This window comes from Microchirus variegatus (genome assembly GCF_963457635.1).
Source record: "Microchirus variegatus genome assembly, chromosome: 5".
Classification (NCBI taxonomy): Eukaryota; Metazoa; Chordata; class Actinopteri; order Pleuronectiformes; family Soleidae; genus Microchirus; species Microchirus variegatus.
Window position 1 is genome coordinate 32,611,463 of NC_139806.1, and position 18,493 is coordinate 32,629,955.

Here is an 18,493-nt window from a genome sequence, read left to right on the forward strand (position 1 = left end):
GACATCAGCATAGTGTTTCAGAGATAGCGGTTTCCTCAGGCTATTTGTTGCATATGAAATCTCTACTTTTTATTATTTTGCCTACTGCAGCTTTAAAAAAAAAACTTTACTTTTGGACTGACACAGACCCTACATTGTAAAGTGAACATCTACAGTGTCAGACTATGTGGCATATGGTCCAAAACTCTTCGACTTGACCTCAGTTTCAGGTGAGACCCAGCTGAAAACATTTGAACATGGAGGGAAAGCAGGGTTGGCAGGAAGTGAACCATGCATCGAGTCATGTGTCCAAAGATGAGTGAGTCCAGGCCTCAACTGCCCACATGCCTCTAAAGGGTTTGACATTTTATTGCACACAGATTACACTTCTGAGTTTCCTCACAAACATGGTTGTAAACAGTGGAGCAGCAGTCTAACACGGCCTCGAGTCCTCGTTATGTGCATGAGAGTCAACCAGTGAAGCACAAACCAGCAGATATATTACTATACAACAGTGTGTTCCAGTTGTACTCGGAGGTCGAAATTACCCAGTGAGTTGATAGCTTCGATTGTAGCGCCCCCTGAAGTTGTAATTCCAACTTATCAACTCATCTCACTCCTCATGATGATCTAAATCAAAGGTGTATTTTCTTTTTTATACTGTTTTTCTGAGTCCATACACACAGTTGTACACACAGTACTGTGCTATTTGTGTCTGTGCACACATTTCTACAGTGTTGTCATGATTGTTTTTACATTGGTGACTGTTTTACTTAACTGTTAACTCATTTTTATTTTAATTTAAAGGGTAAACAACACATTTACACATGTGAGAGTGCTGCCGTGCCTTAAGGAACTCTCTCTCTCTGTCATGTGTGTCATGAAGGATGAAACAAAGAAGGCACCAATGTGAAATGTTCCATTTATGTTGGAAGAAATAAATGTCCAGAGACTCTTCCTGATCAAGCCGAGTGTCTGTATGTTCTTAAATTGCCATTTCTTTCTTGCTCCTCTCTGTCTACAGTCAGACCGGCTCTCCGTCTGCAGCAAACGCAGCTAGATGAAGCTCACTCGTGCAGCAGAACGATACGAGACATTTCCTAAAATGACGCTGAAAAAGATGGTTTACATTTTGTTCCGTTTCTGCGTGGACGTGGCCTGAATCAAAAAGAAATTCACACCTGTAGTTTGCTATGATTGGTCGATCGCTGTTTCTCCAGGGTGGACATGAAGCAGACGAGCAAATGGTGTGATTTGGCCGAGGAGAAAAAACGGATGCGTCCGTGCAAGAGCACAAAAGAGCAATGATAGAATGAGCCCTATAGACGATACCTCAATCTCTCTGCTTTGGCAGATCGTCCCCACGTTCTAATCCTTAACCATCTAATATCTTCATATCGCCCAACCTTAGAACCTCTTCCACCTCCCTGTGGAAAGTGGGACGTACTTTAACTCATGTGTGACGTCATCCTCATTAATCTAACACTAATGCCAACTGCCACAAAACACCAAGGACAACAATGACCTCTGAGGCAAATAGAACACACTACAAGAAGATCAGGTTCCACACTGAGTCCATAAACCTGTGTCCGGCTGCTGTTGAACGAGCACAGCTCAAAGCTGCTGACTGATTAAACCGTGAGGATTTTATTGCGTCTTGTGACCTGAACCAAGTCCTTTTGTCGAATTCAGTTTTTAAAAACACACAAACCTGAACGGACTATCCAACATTTACATTTTAAAAAATAGTTTGGCTTTGGATTGCAAAAGTCAGAAAGGGGAAAAATACACTTTTGAGTTTTGCTCTTTCTTTCACAACACATACAAAGCATTCACGTCCCTGAAGGTAAGACACTGGCTCTGTCCTCTGCCCTGGGATACGTCTCTTCTTCTCTTCCGTCGTTAGCAAGGCAAGTAAATGTGTTGACAAACAGCAGTACAAGGGCAGTGCAACATTGTGTCTCTTGCTATACTGGATTTAAAAAAGGGTTCTTTAGTCCAACCCCCCCCCCCTACTTGTCCCCACCATCCCAAAATAAAGCAGTGCAGAGGTTCAACCAATGTCGTGAGGTACGCAAGCATCTGCTGTCCTACTTCATGTGCTTCCTGGGTGTGTGCAGACAGAAAACAGACAGAAATGGCACATTACTTGATGGAGTTCTCTATTCTTCGAATGCAATAAGTAACTTTTTGAATTTTTTTGTCCATTTTTTTTTTCAAACTATCAGGCAGATGAAAGACAGTGCAGGAGGTTTTGTTTCCATGTGATCAGCCAGCTTTGACATATAGGGGAAAGGTTGGTGCTACGGAGTCTGTGCCATACCGCGACTCGCCTTCATCTTCTCCAGTCTTTTAGAAAGGTGGCTGTTGTTCGACTCCAGTTCGTCGACCTTGTCCAGCGCCGACCGCAGCTGTTGGGTGAAATGGTGAGAGTGAAACAAGCCAAGTTCACACAAATACAAATATCCAATATTATATACTTGGCAACTACAGATGTGTTGTTTAAGGTCAACTGAGCACAGCAGTGGCACACCTCAATGGGGACCGTATCTATGTTCCCCGGGTCCTATGTTCCCCGCTTTGTATGTGACCGGGGAACAATGTTCCAATGGCAGCAGCAGCCCTAACCCTACCCTTTTTCAAAAAAAGGGTCCTATGTTCCCCTGTCAAATACAAAGTGGACCTTTTTTTGGGAAAATGGGGAACATAGGACCCGGGGAACATAGGACCCGGGGAACATAGGACCCGGGGAACATAGGTACAACCCCCCTCAATGGCTAACCTTGAAGGTTACCATGGCAGTGTCTGCCATGGCTGACGATATAGCAAGGGTTACTTAAAGTGATTGCGATGTCTGCTGAGTGCACCATTGTTGGGTGCACATTGTCTAACGGATAACATGGGAAAAGAATCTTGTCCAAGAGCTATGTTTGAGCTGAACGCATAAATGTGATTCGATTGGATAACATTGCACTTGGTCCGTTGAACATTTCTCAAATTCTGCCGCATTCTCTCAGTAGCTACGGACTTACACTGCTCCATTCAAATGAATGAAAAGCACCTCCATCAGGCATGTGCGAGTTGGCCGTTAGGCTGAAAATTGGCGTAACTTATTTCTGAAGCGGAGGAAAAACGATGCTCTACCTCTCGTTGCAGTTTCCGTTTGTCTGCTTTCAGCTCATCTTCCACTTTCTCGGAATTCTCTGCTGCCGTCTTGTAGCGAGTCACCTGACCCTCCAGTCTGGTCACCTGGAACAAATTAAATCAATTGGAACAATGTCGTTTTCTCGCAGACTGTGCCGTCACGATTCTTCTCCGCTTACGTTTTGTTCTGAAGCAGTAACTTCTTGTTCGGCCTTCACAAGTTTGAACTTCAAATCACTCATTTGCCTGCTTGAATCTCCTGGACGGATTAAGAACACGTTGATGAGTTTAAGGAGGTGGCACACAGATGCTGCTCATGTGTATTATCAACATGCACTTACTCTGTAATTCCATTATGTTGGGATCATTGCCATTTTCAAAAATCTCACCGTCTGGACTTGAATTACTGTCTGAGCCATTCTTCTGGGATTGCTGTTCCAGCTGAGCCTTTAGTTTCTTCACCTGTTCACACAGTTAGAGCACATCACCGGATGCACTGCACAGTCTAACACACTTCGCATGCTGGTGTCATTGTCAAAAATCAAATGCTTTAAATACTTGAATTCCCTATTGTTTTAAAGGTGACATAGAGTGGTCCTGTTGCACATAAATGTTAGTTATGGAGGTCTACTTACATATATTAACTTGTTTTTATGGTCAAAAACCTCCTAGTTGCTGTAACCTAGCCGATAGAAATCCTCTTTTCTGACAGTGTTTTTCTGCTGCGAGATTTCAGAGTGAACTTTCACCCCCAGAAGACAGAGTCTTGTGATTGGCCAGTACTATCCAGCACATCCGTTCTCAGAAGCGCAGCGCCCCCCTCTGGAACGGCGGATGCACTGCTCCTCATTATCAAAACATTGTTTTAACAGTGTTTAAAAATAGCTTCTTCACGACTCCCCGCCGCAGTCCCTTTATGACTTTAAACCGGAGTCAGACCCAGAGTCAGAAGACACTGTTGCTCGTGAAACACCTCCACAACGGACGTTATTCTTCTTCTGCGGTTCAATGTACGTAACCGGATGTGCCCGGACTAGTGCCCGGAGCAGGACGATCGGTTGTTCAGGAGAACCGCTGCTTACGTAACTATTCCGGGATTTTCAGAGATCTCGTTGAGCCCCGAGATTACAAAAAAACACAACGTTCTCAGCAATGGCTGAAATGTTTGTTTCGAACCGTCAGGCTTCATAAACAAGGTAATGACGCAGATACACACCAAAAAAAACAGCGATAATAGGAACTTCCGGTCTAGTTCCGCTTTAAGACCATTGTCAAAATGTATTGTGACTAAGTCGACCAATAGAGTGGATCAACTACAATCACCACCCAGCAGTTGTTTGCTTCCACACATAACATCTACACAGTGTTTACCACTAATATAAGACAGACATGTTGATTTCAAGGGTATTTAATGGTCAGAGGGCAAAACACATGTTTTTTTGTGAGGCATTGTGAACCATTACCATTGAACTTTTGTTCCAAATTTGAAAGGATTCTCAATTGTTGTTCCTGACATATCATTTTGACGATAACAATAATAATAAAAAGCACCAAAATCAATTCTGCACATTATCAAGTATGTTTGTACCACATTCCTTGCGTTAAAAAGGATGGGATGGACGGACAAATAGATCAATCAGTGTCAGTTGGATAATGCATCTTTTCTTATGTATAGTAATCTTCTACTTCAGAATGTAAAATGTACACTGGCTGAAGCAAATACACACTTAATATTCAAAAATACAAACTATTCAATTTCTGCCGATAAACCCTCAGAACTTTAAATGTAAATATTTTGTCTGTTCCTTTATGTTGGACAATTTAATATCACTGGTTTGTGGATAAAGCTTTTGAGAAGATTGTATTTTTGATTAAGAAACATCAACATCTTTCACCATTGTCTGAATATTTAAATTACAAAAATAATCCTCAGATTGAACAATAACGAGCAATAAGTTACGAGACATGTTGCAATTTGATCCAATTGAAATGGTGCAAAAAATACATTCAGTGTGTGAAAAGTAATCGCCCTGTATTCTGGACGAGTGTCTATGCTGTTGAAAAATAACATGTCACTAAGTGCGGACATCTCTTGTCACTGACTCACCTGCTCAATCATTTTCTCCCGCTCATCCACCAGTTTCCTCAGGCGGATTTCTATAAGACAAAAAAACCCCAAACATTTGAGAAAAGAACTTAAAAACATCAGTGTTTTCCGCAAAAATGCTGCAGTCCATCGTTAAAAAGAGAAAAATAAGTCAACATACCAGGAGTGGGAGGAACCAAGGAGGCGGGATGGGTGGGTGTGTGTGTGGTAGTGGGCTGGGTCAAGGTGGAAGTGCTGATGCATGCAACAGTGCAGGAATCCATGGGGGGGGGGGTGGTCGATGGAGTGGAGTGTGAGTGTTAGCATGTTAGCATGCACATACTGTGGAACGGAGGGTCAATTGAGGAGACACACAGCTGGTGGAACTACATTGACACTGGAGTATAAATGAAATCCAAGTTCTAATATGCTGAGAGAAAAACATAGGTGTTGTATCATCCCCCGAAAAAAGTAACATAATTAACATAACATTTCAAATTTTGTATCAGCAGGGTATTTATTTGCATTCGATTGTTCAGGCACAACATTCATCTTCTCCATTAAGTGCCACAAAATGAAAACATGCATTTATTACACAGCACTCACACGTACGCATCACTTTGACGCTACTGGAGGTGGATTTGGTTGCTTAAGCGGCGTCTGGCATGGCCAAATTTGTATAAAAATAATAAAATAAAGTTGCTATTGCTGCTTAAACAATTGCAATGTGGGTATCCAGCATTGTTGAGTGCACCGTCTGTCAAAAGCATTGCAAATGGGGAGAACGGCCATGTTCAGTAGCACATTTTGGACGGTACACTGTTTGAGCGTAAACATAATATTTCCATCACTTGATTTGATTGGTTGCTGCCATTGGAACAGCTGAACATTTTCTCAACTTCCAAGCGTTTCAAGATGAAACCTCCACAGTGTACGTGAGAGTGCAGTGTTACACGTGAATCAATTACACATTAACATGCCTTAGAATTCAGAGCCTCAGGAATGACTTTATTTAATTAGATCAGTCCACGGTTACCATTGCATTTTCATTTTAACCATTAACTCACAGCTAGAACACGAAAAATCCAGTTTGCTAAAATCCTGAAATGGGTGTAACTGAGCAGCACTGAGAAGCAGCAAAGGGAAGATATCGTCCGGCTAGTTAGCATGCTAACTTAAACAGAAGTAAACATTCCACCACTAAAAAAAAAAAAACATGTGTTTGATGCTGAACATACAGCAAGTTATAGTGATAGAATTACATACAGATGACTGCACTGTGTGCACCCTCTGGGTCCAGACCTGTGTGAGACAGGCAGGTCTTCTTTATGGACTTTGGTGCAGGGGAAAAAGCAGTTTACAAAGTGGCACAAAGTATCAGTTTAATGACTAAATTATGCATTAAGCATAAGCTTCATTTATGATGGTGAAGATTTTATAAAGTGCCTAAAATCTGTTTCTCCTGGCGTGCAGGGAGTGCACAGACCACGGTCAGTTGTATGCAAGATGCACGTGTCACTATGTAACACGACCACAATTACGACAACCCGAACTGTCACTTTAACTGCGGTTGATGCAAATATTAACATATAGCTCCTATCATTCAGCTAATATGATTGTATTGTACACCTGTGTAACATACATTGAGGAGGAGATCATGATCACATTAAGCAGAACAAAGGGTCTGTGAAACTGTTGCAGTTTCATCCACGATACAACACAAGCAGCGTTTTAAATGTGCATCATTTGATTTTTTTAAAACACACAAACTCACAACAATGATCACTTGGGAATGATCGATTTTTAAACATTTTACCTCTTTAACAGCAATGCAAAGAGAAGTAAAGGAGCATCATAATAATCTATACCAATAGTATATACAATTTCTTATCTAGGACATCTTACAGTCCTCTTTGCTCTTGCCTTTGCCTTTCTTAACACTCTTCTTTATGTCTTTTCCTGAATGCTGTGGTTCTTTTTTACTGGCCACTTGGTCTGCACTCTTTGGTAAAACCACATCATCACCCTGCATCTCATGCTCAATTGCATCTACTCCTTCCTCTACTGGTAAAGATGTTGCCTGGTCAATGTTCTCGACAATACCCGACGTTCCGACATTTAAAACGGTTTCTTCTTTAATCACGTGCCTGTCCCCATCTGAAGTGGCTCCCTCACGAGTCAAAGAGTTGCGGGTGTCCTGAGGATTTGTAGCAGACTCTGTATTTAGTGCATATACCTGGTCACACTCATCTAAATTAGACTTCTCGTTATTGCCTCCAGTTTCTTTGCTTTGTGTACTTTCAGTTGTTTTACTTTGACACAGCTCTTCTGGACAACCACTACTGCTTCCATCCGACATTGCTTCAACTCCCTCCTCAACCTTTTCCTCTTCTTGGTTTTCAGCGATACTTATTTCTACGGCCGCCTCAATATCTACGTCATCGAAATCAAAAGATTGCCCTTCCTCGTCTTCTCCGTCATCTTCATTCTCGCTGCCCTGCTGCATGGGTTCAGATAAGTCATCCTTGCGTTCATCTTTGCTGGATTCTTGCAGTTGCTCGGTGACAGGACAAAGACATGCCTCGCTTTTATAATTAGGATCTTCTGCAACAACTTCGTCTCCATTGCTGGGGTTTTGCTCCAAACAGGAACCAAGCTCTGTAGCTTCACTCGGAGAGTCAGGTGTACTCGACACATCAGTGCTATTGATCTCATCTGTTTCCACAGCAGAAATGGTGTTTGATTCATCTGCCTTTTCGCCACACTCTGATACCTGGCCATCTCTAGCGTCTAAATTTTCATCCTGACCTTCAGTCTTTGGACTCTTTTCATTGTCAAATGCATCAGGGTTCTCAGCTCCCTGTTGTTCACCCTCTAACATCTTTCTGTCTCCAGCTTCTTCACTTACATCCTGACCTTCAGTCTTACGACTCATTTCATTGTCAAATGCGTCAGGATTCTTAGCTCCCTGTTCTTCACCCTCTACCATCTGTCTGTCTCCAGCATCTACACTTACACCCTGACCTTCAGTCTTCAACAGACTCTTTTCATTGTCAAACGTGTCAGAGTTCTTAGCTCCCTGTTCTTCACCCTCTAACATATGTCTGTCTCCAGCATCTTCACTTACATCCTGACCTTCAGTCTTCAACAGACTCTTTTCGGTGTCAAACGCATCAGGATTCTCAGCTGCTTGTTCCTTACCGTCTAATATCTGGCTGTCTACGGCATCTGCGTTTTCATTCTGACCTTCAGTCTCCGTCAGACTTTTCTCAGTGTCAAATGGATCAGGGTCAAATGGATCAGGGTTCTTAGCTCCCTGTTCCTCACCCTCTAAAACCTGTCCGTCTCCAGCATCTACACTTACACCCTGACCTTCAGTCTTCAACAGACTCTTTTCGGTGTCAAATGCATCAGGATTCTCAGCTGCCTGTTCCTTACCGTCTAATATCTGGCTGTCTACGGCATCTGCGTTTTCATTCTGACCGTCAGTCTCCAACAGACTTTTCTCAGTGTCAAATGAATCAGGGTTCTTAGCTCCCTGTTCCTCACCCTCTAAAATCTGTCTGTCTCCAGCATCGACACTTACATCCTGACCTTCAGTCTTCAACAGACTCTTTTCATTGTCAAATGTGTCAGAGTTCTTAGCTCCCAGTTCTTCACCCTCTACTTTCTGTCCGTCTCCAGCATCGACACTTACATCCTGACCTTCAGTCTCCAACAGACTTTTCTCAGTGTCAAATGAATCAGGGTTCTTAGCTCCCTGTTCCTCACCCTCTAAAATCTGTCTGTCTCCAGCATCTTCACTTACATCCTGAACTTCAACCTCCAACAGACTCTTTTCATTGTCAAATGCATCAGGGTTCTCAGCTGCCTGTTCCTCACCCTCTAATATCCGTCTGTCTACATCATCTGCGTTTTCATTCTGACCTTCAGTCTCCAACAGACACTTTACAGTGTCAAATGAATCAGGGTTCTTAGTTAATGATGCATCACAACTGACACCTTTCTCATCATGTAAGGAACTGTCTGGCGCCGCAGCATCTTCCAGTTCCCTCAACTGTCTGTTCAGCTCCTCCTGTGTCTCATCTTCTTTGAGCTCTGAATTATCACCATTATGACTCAGAGGATCGACAGTAGAAGAAAAGTCTTCCTGTTCACCCTCTATTCCAGACTCCTCTTCATTGTTAATGGTCTCAGTTGCCTCCTCTGGATCTTTGTCAAGAACCACGATTGGAGTGTCATCACTAAGTGTTGTTGGATCTGATAGTGGCTCAGAAAGAGGCCCAACTTCCAGGCGGTCAGTTAAGTCATCAGCATTGGGTGGCAAGACTGGTGGGAAGTGCTGTCTCTCAGGATCATTTGTGGATTCGGACAGGTCAGCAGTTGTTGGACCATGTGATTCAGCTCCAGTGTTTTCCTTCCCCTTATTTTCAGGGCTGTGTTCTTGTTCATCAGCTGTGGATTCAGGTACAATCCCATCAACTGATGAAACTGTATCTTCTGCACGATCAATCATTTCTGAATCGCCATTAGAAACCAGTACAGCATTATCTACACTGCCAGTACATTCTTTGTCAAGAACACCGGTTCTCTCTGTTCTGTTGGTGGTGTCGGTACAGTTAGATGTACCGACAGGAGCCTCTGGAGGTGTTACACATTCCACTTTTCCTATGTTATCCGTTTCCAAGGATTGTTCTTCATCTTGTTCATCTTTTGTTGGTTCGGTTATTAATTCCTTGTGCGTTTCCATGTGAGAGAGCATGTCACACTGTGCCACTACTTTTATTTCTTCTACTGCCTCAGTTTGATCTTCATCATGCCTACTTGTAACACGATCCATTCTTAGATCTTTGGAAGAGTCTGTGAGACACAAGGTTTCAGTGGTTTCCACTGCTTTTGCTGCACCTACTTCATCAGTCTTTTGCTCTTGCTTCTCAACTTGCTCAATTTTTGATTCCTTTACATTTTCAATGACAGAATCAGTGTTACGATCAGGTGTTGACCCATTATCGCCTTCAGCTGATTTTAGAACTTGTGTTTTGTCCATTTCTTTATCTGTTCCGTCCCTTTGAAGGTTCACTTTCTTTTTGCCTCTTCTCTTCCTTTTCTTCTTTTTCCCTGCAGCAGCAGCAGCACCCTGAGATTTACTGGGTACATCCGCCTCGTCGTCCTCTGCCTCCTCAGCGTTCTCGGACTCGTGATGAGGTGCCGTGTTTGATTCAGCAGAGATTATCTCATGAACTAAACTGTCCGTCATGCTGTCCTTGACATCGGTTTGCTTTGGATATGAATCTGTATTTGTCAAAGTACTTTCCTCAGCATCTTCCTGTTTGTCTTCTTGCCCATTACATGTCTGTCCAGAACCATTTGTGTCAACACTACTGCTTTTACCATCTGTCTCCACCGTATCTGGCTTACTTGTCTCTAATTTCCCATCTTCTGGTGTTTCTCCGTCTAGTACATTTTCCTCAGCACTTTTAACAATGTCTTTAAGTTCAGGTATGCACATGACTTCAACTTTGGCCTCTGTGATTGGATGGTCATTTATGTCATTGTTTAGGTCCTTGTTGAGGCCACTTTGGTCACTACTGTCTTCTACTGTAGGTAAGCAGGTCTGTTGTTCTTCTGTAGATTCTCCAGATGCTTCCATTGTGGACACATCGACATTAAGAAGTGTATCAGAGTTTGACTGACTCTCTTTAGCTTCCTCTTTCTCAATTTCTGGATGCTGCTCTGGATCCACCTCTTCATCTCCACAACTCCTCAACAGAGTCTCCTCTGTGTTGCCTGAGAGATCACGAAGAGCACATGATGATAAAAGGCCAATAAAATCTCGACAAGACATGATTTTTCAAAAATGTAATCTTCACGAGGGAAGTAAATCAGCAGAGTTCAAGATACAGGCGAAACACCTGATTGATTCAGTGGCCAGAAAGTGAAGCAAAGAGCCAAGAAAAACAATAGAAGCACGAGAAGAACAATAAGAAGAGGAAGACAGGCTGGAGGAACAACAACTTCCAGAACATCAGTGCGACAGGAAAAGAAGACCGACACGGGTGTTCTACAATTATATACTGTATTATATACACAATTATTCAAAAACAATGTCTCTTAATGCAACCGTTTGCTTATAAAAAGAACACATTAACCCTAAATTTAACGCCAGTGCAGACCTATCAGCATTCACACACCAACATCACCTGCTTCATATGATTTAGAACCATCATGCATGAGGTCAAATGGTGAGAAAGGTGCAAGGGCAAACCAATAAAAGCCAAAACATTCGCAGTAAAGACAAGGCAAGTTTATGAGAGAGATCTTAGTTTCTTAAGACATTTAGAAGAATCTTTAAGAAGAAGCTTAAAAGATAAGCTCCTTTATGTGTGTGTGTGTGTATCAAAGCGAGCCAACAATCCATTCACCTGCATCCCAGTAATTTCCAACTTTACACTTTTACACTTACCAATAAGCCCTAAACCTCATATACTGTAGTTTGTACTGGGTATTGTATTTTGTTTAATGTTTACTCAAACTGAATTGAATGGTGTGTTTATTACAGGAGTTAGTATTTCTTGTTTAGGTGTTTTTGCAAAGAAACAATGAAGATCTGTGATACAGCACAAACATTTACCTCAGGTTATTTATTTTCTCGTCTGATACAAAAGGAGTGAAAAACAATCACCATTTCACATCTGTTATGAAATATCATCCGCTGTTATGGTAACGTTCAGACTTTTACAAGCCTCTCTGAGCTCTTAAAAGATTGTCTGTTTTTTGACGATTTGCAAATTGAGTTTTAAAGCTTGAGAGAAGTGAGCAAAAAACACTATGAGCTGAAGAGTTCAAAATAACATGCTCACAATTGGAGAGTGTTTTATTATTATTATTATTATTATTATTATGATTTAAATACATTAATCTTCCATATTATCACTACTTAACATGTTGGAATGAAAGTATTCAGTTAAGTTTGTGTAAGCCATGCATTGAAGGAGTAAACAAAAATGTGTTCCACTTACCAAGCATGCTGTTTCCCTCTGTGGGGGAAATCTGTGAATCCTGAGCTGGCAAACAGGCAGAGTCTCCATCAACTTCTGCTTCACCATTGTCCCCATTGATGTTTAGATCAGGTCCCAACACTATCCCATGTTTCTAAACACATGATAAAAGTCATTTATTAGAACCAGAAAATAAGTTGCAATACAAAGAAACGGCTGGAAATTAAAATCACGTTAACGTACACAGTAAAACAATTATTTGCAGTGAGGAATAATAATCCAGTAACTACCAACGAGGCAGGATAGTGTTTCACTTATTTAGGGCGCTTTCACACCACTAGTTGGATTATTTGATCCGCACCAGGCAATACAATTGTTATTATGTAACATATGACTCCAGTGTGGTCCGCTTTCACACCAGCAAACGAACCAAAATTGGCCCGATTGACGCTTCATCAATGTGTTTATATCTTCCGGTAGAAAAGCGCCAATTTTGACTCGCTATGGAGCAACACGTTCGCACTTTGCTACTTGCTCTGATCTTCGTTTATTACGTTCTCTGTATTGGCAATTTTTGGCAAAATATCCAGTTTGAGTCCAATGAGTCGCGGCTGCGTCTGGAGAACAATCTGCTGATGCGCTGGAGTCGGCGAAGACGTATAGCGCGTCATTTCAGGCAGAGGAGACGCGCTATTTTCATGAATGTGGTTGAGACGAAGATTGCTCCAAAGACCTACAAGGTAGGCTATGTCCATGTGGCATTTACTGCAGAATATGGTTTGGACCCGAGTTCGCGTTCTCACCAGAGGGACCGCACCAGAGTCTGACATTTGGTGCGGAGTCAAGTGGACCGAGACCAGACCTCTTTTTAGCGGTCTCGGTCCGCTTGATTTGGTGCGGACCCGAGTGCGATTGATGCTTTCACACCAACGAAAACGAAACGAAATAGAGTTTTTGGTTCGAATGGATCGTTTGGTGCGCACCAACTTCTGTTGGTGTGAAAGCGCCCTAAGATCGACTGTAACTAACACATTAAAAACTTTATTCTCACTTTATAGATTCATTTTCCCTAAACTGAACACACGCGTCTGTTTGGGAGTTTAATGGACGCGACACACCGACTGTGTACCTTCAGAATGTCTTTGAGAGTCACCACCTCCTCTCTGAGCTCATCTCGCTCAGTTCGGATAGCATCCGAGTATTCTTTCTGCCGCTCTAAGGCCTGAGCAGGGAAGCAGAATGCCGAAGAGGAAAAGCGTGTGTTAAGTGACATGCAAAGGAGATATTCAGTTCAAGGCAGGAAGAGTAAATGCTCAATGTGATGACGTTAATAAAAGACAGAACCGCTGGTACGGGTCGTACCCCGATTTTTTTATCCTTCCACTCCACCGTCTCCTGCAGGTCAGATACTTCTCTAACAAAACCCTCCTGTTTCATACGCAGCTGATGGATCTCCTAAATAACAAGACATGAAAACATAGCTTGAGGGGAAGAGAAATAAATACAGTAGAAGGAGTGCAAGGTTATAAGTATAATGGGTGAAAAGAAAAGAAGGTGGTGAAAGGTAAACCAGGATGCAGTGTGTCAAAGTGACAAGTCCATCAGTTTTCCTTTTTTTTTGGTCAGTGACAAGTCTCACTGTTTGCACTCTCCTGCTTCAGTTTCAAATACTCACATTTAGCAACTCTTCACTTTGTTTTAGTGTCTCTTTCATTTCACTGAACTGGAACTGAAGGACACCGTGAGTGTGTTTCTCTCTGTCGAAGTCCTGTGGGGAACACATCATTCAATCAGGCATTGGTGTCGCACACAAAACACAAATGTGATGCGTCGTGTCACATCGTCTTACCAAATGTCGTCTCACCTTTGCCGTTTATCAAAACAAGTTATTTCCACCAGAACAAACCCACTTCTAATGAAGTTAGGTGTAAGGCTTAAATATAATGTCTTATTTCAAGAAATCTTACAAAGATCATTTTCATTTGTTCCATTGGCAGATTTTTTGTTTATTACAAGCAAAAAATATTTTGTATTAATTTTGTTTTGCTTATTCTAACCCTGATACCGTACTAAACCAAACTATACCATGATGGAAACACAGCCCTGAGAGGAGTGCCCTCGCTGAAAATACAAGGTACACAACGAAAAAAATGGTTTTAGCCACTTATATTTTTATAATTATTATAATTATATTTTTTATCATCTTATAAAATGTGTGCTTGCTTGCACCTATGATATTTCCAGGTATCATTGTAAAAAAAAAAAAAATCTGCTAGTCTCCCGTTGTCTCGTTATTAAGTTTGAGTCACTTCGGTAAATACAAATGAAGGGTTTCGAAGACCAAACTCGAAATATAGCGCTTAAAAAATTATTTCTCGAGTATATCTCAAGTGAGATTCTTTCAGCTTTCATTTAAGTAAACATAAATACTCCGACTACCATCCCGTCTCCTGTACCTTGACCTTCTCCTCGTGTTGTCGGCGTGACTCAGAGAGCATCTCCTCCAGGTCCATGAGCGAGTCCTTGAGCGTGTCCACCTGGTACATCAGGTTGTTTTTCTCGTTGTCCAGCTGGGCGTTGGACACCATCGCTTTGCGATACTTCTCCTCCATTTCTGTCAATCTATCCTGATGGCAGGACATAAAACGAAGGTTATATATTAAGCAAGACTATATATATATATATATATATATATAGATATACAATATATATAGACTATATAATATAGACAATTATCCTATTTTTGACTGGTTTTCTTTTCTTAGCTTCCATCTCATACAACTAAACAATTTGTCAATAACAAAAGATGAAAAAAAGATAATCCTCAACATTTGCTGAAGAAAAACACGTCTCTCCATTTTTATTGTGCAATTATATATTTTATATAAAAAATAATGTAAAAGTAAAAAGTAAACCCAAAGGCCTTCACACATTAGATGTGTATTGTTGTTGTTATTTTTATTTGACCAATTCTTAAATGTTTTTGGAAAGTCATGCTTTTGACATGTACACATCTAATGCATGAAGTTGACGATGTGATGTTCCAAAATATTTTATATATTAATTTAGTCCAACAAATACATGTGTTAATCAGGTCACACTAAGGGTGCATTACATAATTGTTACTTAAACTAAAATAAACTGTTGGTGCTGTTTATTTGTGTTGCTGTAGATGAGCAAAGGCCTTAAATGTGTAGTAACATGCAAGTGACGGGGGCTTTTTCCCTTATCTGCATCCTCACAACTGAAAACGACGTTCAGTGAAAATGTAAAAAGTAAAGAGGTGAAGGCTGACGCACACAAACACAGCGTGCACAGAAAATGAAGGACAGCTACATGCATACGTAACTTTGGCAGGATTTCATTGTCAAAATGAGTCATCGTGTTTAGAATGAGTCAATATTTGAAACGAATACGAGGATCAGTTTTCACATTAAATACCATGTCTTTGTAATGTTTTAAATTTAACACGGATCAAAAAAAAGACCTGCATTTCCAATACTCTATACAGTTAGGATAACAAAAACATGCATCCTTGATTTCAGTTTCTATTGGGAATCAGCACATTATCAGTCTGCTAACTGATATGTAGTGGTCGACGGTCTCAAAAAATGATAATGGTGCAAGTTGTAGCAGTGGCAGCAACCTGTGAGAGGACATCAGGCTGATACCTTGGCTTCTTTTAGGTTTTGTGTGTACTTGGTCTCCACATCTTGAATCTGATCCTTCAGTTCATGAATCTCCTGATGAAGAGTGCAGCAGCAGCAGCAGCAGCAGCAGCAGCGTGAGCAGAGAAGCACAGTGTGACATAGTCAGAAAAAGTGAAGCCGAGTTTGCCTGGTGATCAATCAGTGATCACGATAACAGAGAGAGTAATTGCAGAGAATAATGAAAATGGAATGAACAGAAACACAAAACCACACAGATTCTTCGTGTAAAACACAAGCTCAGACAACTACTGAAGTTTATAGTATAGTTATTTTTATACTGTAGTTTTCTCATCAGTGCAATATCCATATCCTTATTTAATAGCTCAGCCTCGTTTCCTTACACTATAAATACCATGTGCATACTGCGTATATTCTGCAGACCGGTTATAATGTACATTCTACATTCTATTTTTAAACCTATTTTTATAGTCAGTGTTAATATCTTTATATATTGTACTTTATATATTCTATTTCTTTTTGGTAATGCATGTTTATTATTTATTATCCTTATCTTTATTGTCTTGCTGCTGTAACACTGGAAATTTCCCCACTGCGGAACGAATAAAGGACTATTTTATCTTATCTTATCGTGACACGTGTCAACTCTGATGCTAAAAGTGTGTACTTATTTTAAAGTATTAACATACTCTTGTTTAATCAATGACATTTAAATGAGGGCGGTTTCTGCTTCTTCTTAAAAGACACTGGATCCTGGTCAATACCAAATGATTTCTGTGCATTAAAACATGACAAACCGATGATTCTCATTGATCTAATTTGTCACAGAGTTTTATTATAAACCTGAAGTGCAGCATTGCCCGAGATGCACTTGCTCCAGTGGTCCAAGTCAACAGAGGACACGTCCATCTCATCGGTGTTACCTTTATTTCTCGTATGGAGGTCTCGGCGTCTACAGCTAAAGCCGTCTCTCCGCTTCCTCTCCGGGAGGATGTTCCACCTAAAGAGGTGAGCGTTGCTGCGGTTAAGGAAGATGCCGCTCGGGATCCCTGAACAGCGAGGACAAATGCGGTATTTATTCATTCGTTATTTAGCCGTTACACAATAAAAACTGTGCATAAACTGAAATCGCTGGTCTCATCGGGTACAAAATTCATGACATTTAGTGATGTAGTTACTCACCTTCTCAAGATAATCTCTGTCCTCCACCTGTTAAAAAAAAGAAAGAACAATTTATCAGAATAATCAGAGGGTGACATAAAGGCCACAGGACCAGAGAAAACCACACTTATCTTAATCTTTCATGACAAAAAAGGATAATAGAAAACATCCCAGGTCTACGTTCTACTGATGAAATAATTAAATAAGTGATGTGGAACACCAGGCACATATTAGTTATGTGGTAATCACTACACGGCAGGCCAAAAATCTGTCTGTCAGTTCATTTCACGACACACCGTGTACTAAAAACACAGCAAACATCATGCCGTCTCTCACATACATGAAAAAAAATCATTCAGTGGTTTGTCAAACTGTAAACATCCACAGTCAACGTACAAACAGGAAGGAAGGACGAGTGGCAAAAAAACACAGGCAACAACAAAACGAGCACGACCCGTCCATCACATGGATGCAAACTCAGCTCACATCTGGAAAGTCGGGTATAGTGACATTGTCCAGGTCCCGTGTGAGGCCACTGCTACTGGCTGTGCTCCTCAAAAAACTGGCAACAGAGCCGCTGTTGTCCTACATCAGCCAGCAGGGGGCGGAACACAACAGCAAAGAAGCCAAATACTGATTACAGGTCAATATCAGCAAGTTGGAAAAATGTGTATATATATATATATATATATTATATGAAAATGTTTCTTCTTTTCTGCACCTCTACGACAGTAAACCGCATATTTTGGTTTGTGTACAAAACAAGACATTTGAGGACATCACCATTTTCATATTTGGGGAACACAAACTTTTTTTTTTAAACCATTTGTTACATTTTATGGACAGTACACACAGTCTCATAACTGTCGACTTGTATATTCAACCAAAATCCTAGCAAATGAGCACAACTTATCTGCTTCTCTACGCTGACTCCAAATAAAACAAAACACACATCTTTGCCAGTCACTCGTGTCGTTTGAACTGCTTTGACAAAGCTGATATATTTACTGAGGAGGAAAATATCTAGATTTTAATTTTACAGCGAGGACGACATCAGTGTGTTGGTTGAAACAATAAAAACAACAACAGTGAGAAGATGTTTTGGTCCAACAGTTGAAGATGAACCATCTACATAAAGATAGTGAGTACCAATTAAACTGCACATACTAAAAACAGGCTAAAAAACATATCTTTTTCACTGAAATAGCTGTGGACATATTTTGGTTCAGAACTGTTATAAGGCAAATATACATACGCATGTATATAATACTGTGGTTCACGATCCCTAATACAAACGTTTGTCATATCTTTTTCACAAATTTTGATCAGCGTGCAGTTAAAGGGTGCCCACTTCTATATATGAAATATATTAATTTCTGTCTGTTTTTATTTGTTTTGTTTGTGTTTTTCCATAGCCTTCATATATATTTCTGCATTATTATACGTTATATAAATAA

At 40.8% G+C, this 18,493-nt stretch overlaps 1 protein-coding gene across 2 annotated transcripts in view; it reads right to left on the reverse strand.

Annotated features, from left to right (window-relative positions):
- Window positions 1-316: 316 nt before the first annotated feature.
- Window positions 317-18,493, reverse strand: part of lrrfip1a (leucine rich repeat (in FLII) interacting protein 1a) — a 56,687-nt gene continuing 38,510 nt past the window's right edge. Inside the window, exons 15-28 of one of the 2 annotated variants that reach the window (XM_083889279.1) lie at window positions 17,523-17,621; window positions 17,058-17,084; window positions 16,799-16,924; window positions 15,879-15,950; window positions 14,664-14,834; window positions 13,883-13,975; window positions 13,570-13,662; window positions 13,337-13,429; window positions 12,229-12,361; window positions 5,231-5,280; window positions 3,465-3,585; window positions 3,303-3,382; window positions 3,124-3,228; window positions 317-2,390 (exon numbers count right to left, since the gene is read on the reverse strand). In XM_083889279.1, coding sequence (XP_083745405.1) covers window positions 2,283-2,390; window positions 3,124-3,228; window positions 3,303-3,382; window positions 3,465-3,585; window positions 5,231-5,280; window positions 12,229-12,361; window positions 13,337-13,429; window positions 13,570-13,662; window positions 13,883-13,975; window positions 14,664-14,834; window positions 15,879-15,950; window positions 16,799-16,924; window positions 17,058-17,084; window positions 17,523-17,621 — 1,371 coding nt within the window. In that variant the 3' untranslated portion in view covers window positions 317-2,282. The remainder of the gene's footprint in view (window positions 2,391-3,123; window positions 3,229-3,302; window positions 3,383-3,464; window positions 3,586-5,230; window positions 5,281-12,228; window positions 12,362-13,336; window positions 13,430-13,569; window positions 13,663-13,882; window positions 13,976-14,663; window positions 14,835-15,878; window positions 15,951-16,798; window positions 16,925-17,057; window positions 17,085-17,522; window positions 17,622-18,493) is intronic. The other variant, XM_083889280.1, reaches the window with a different exon arrangement.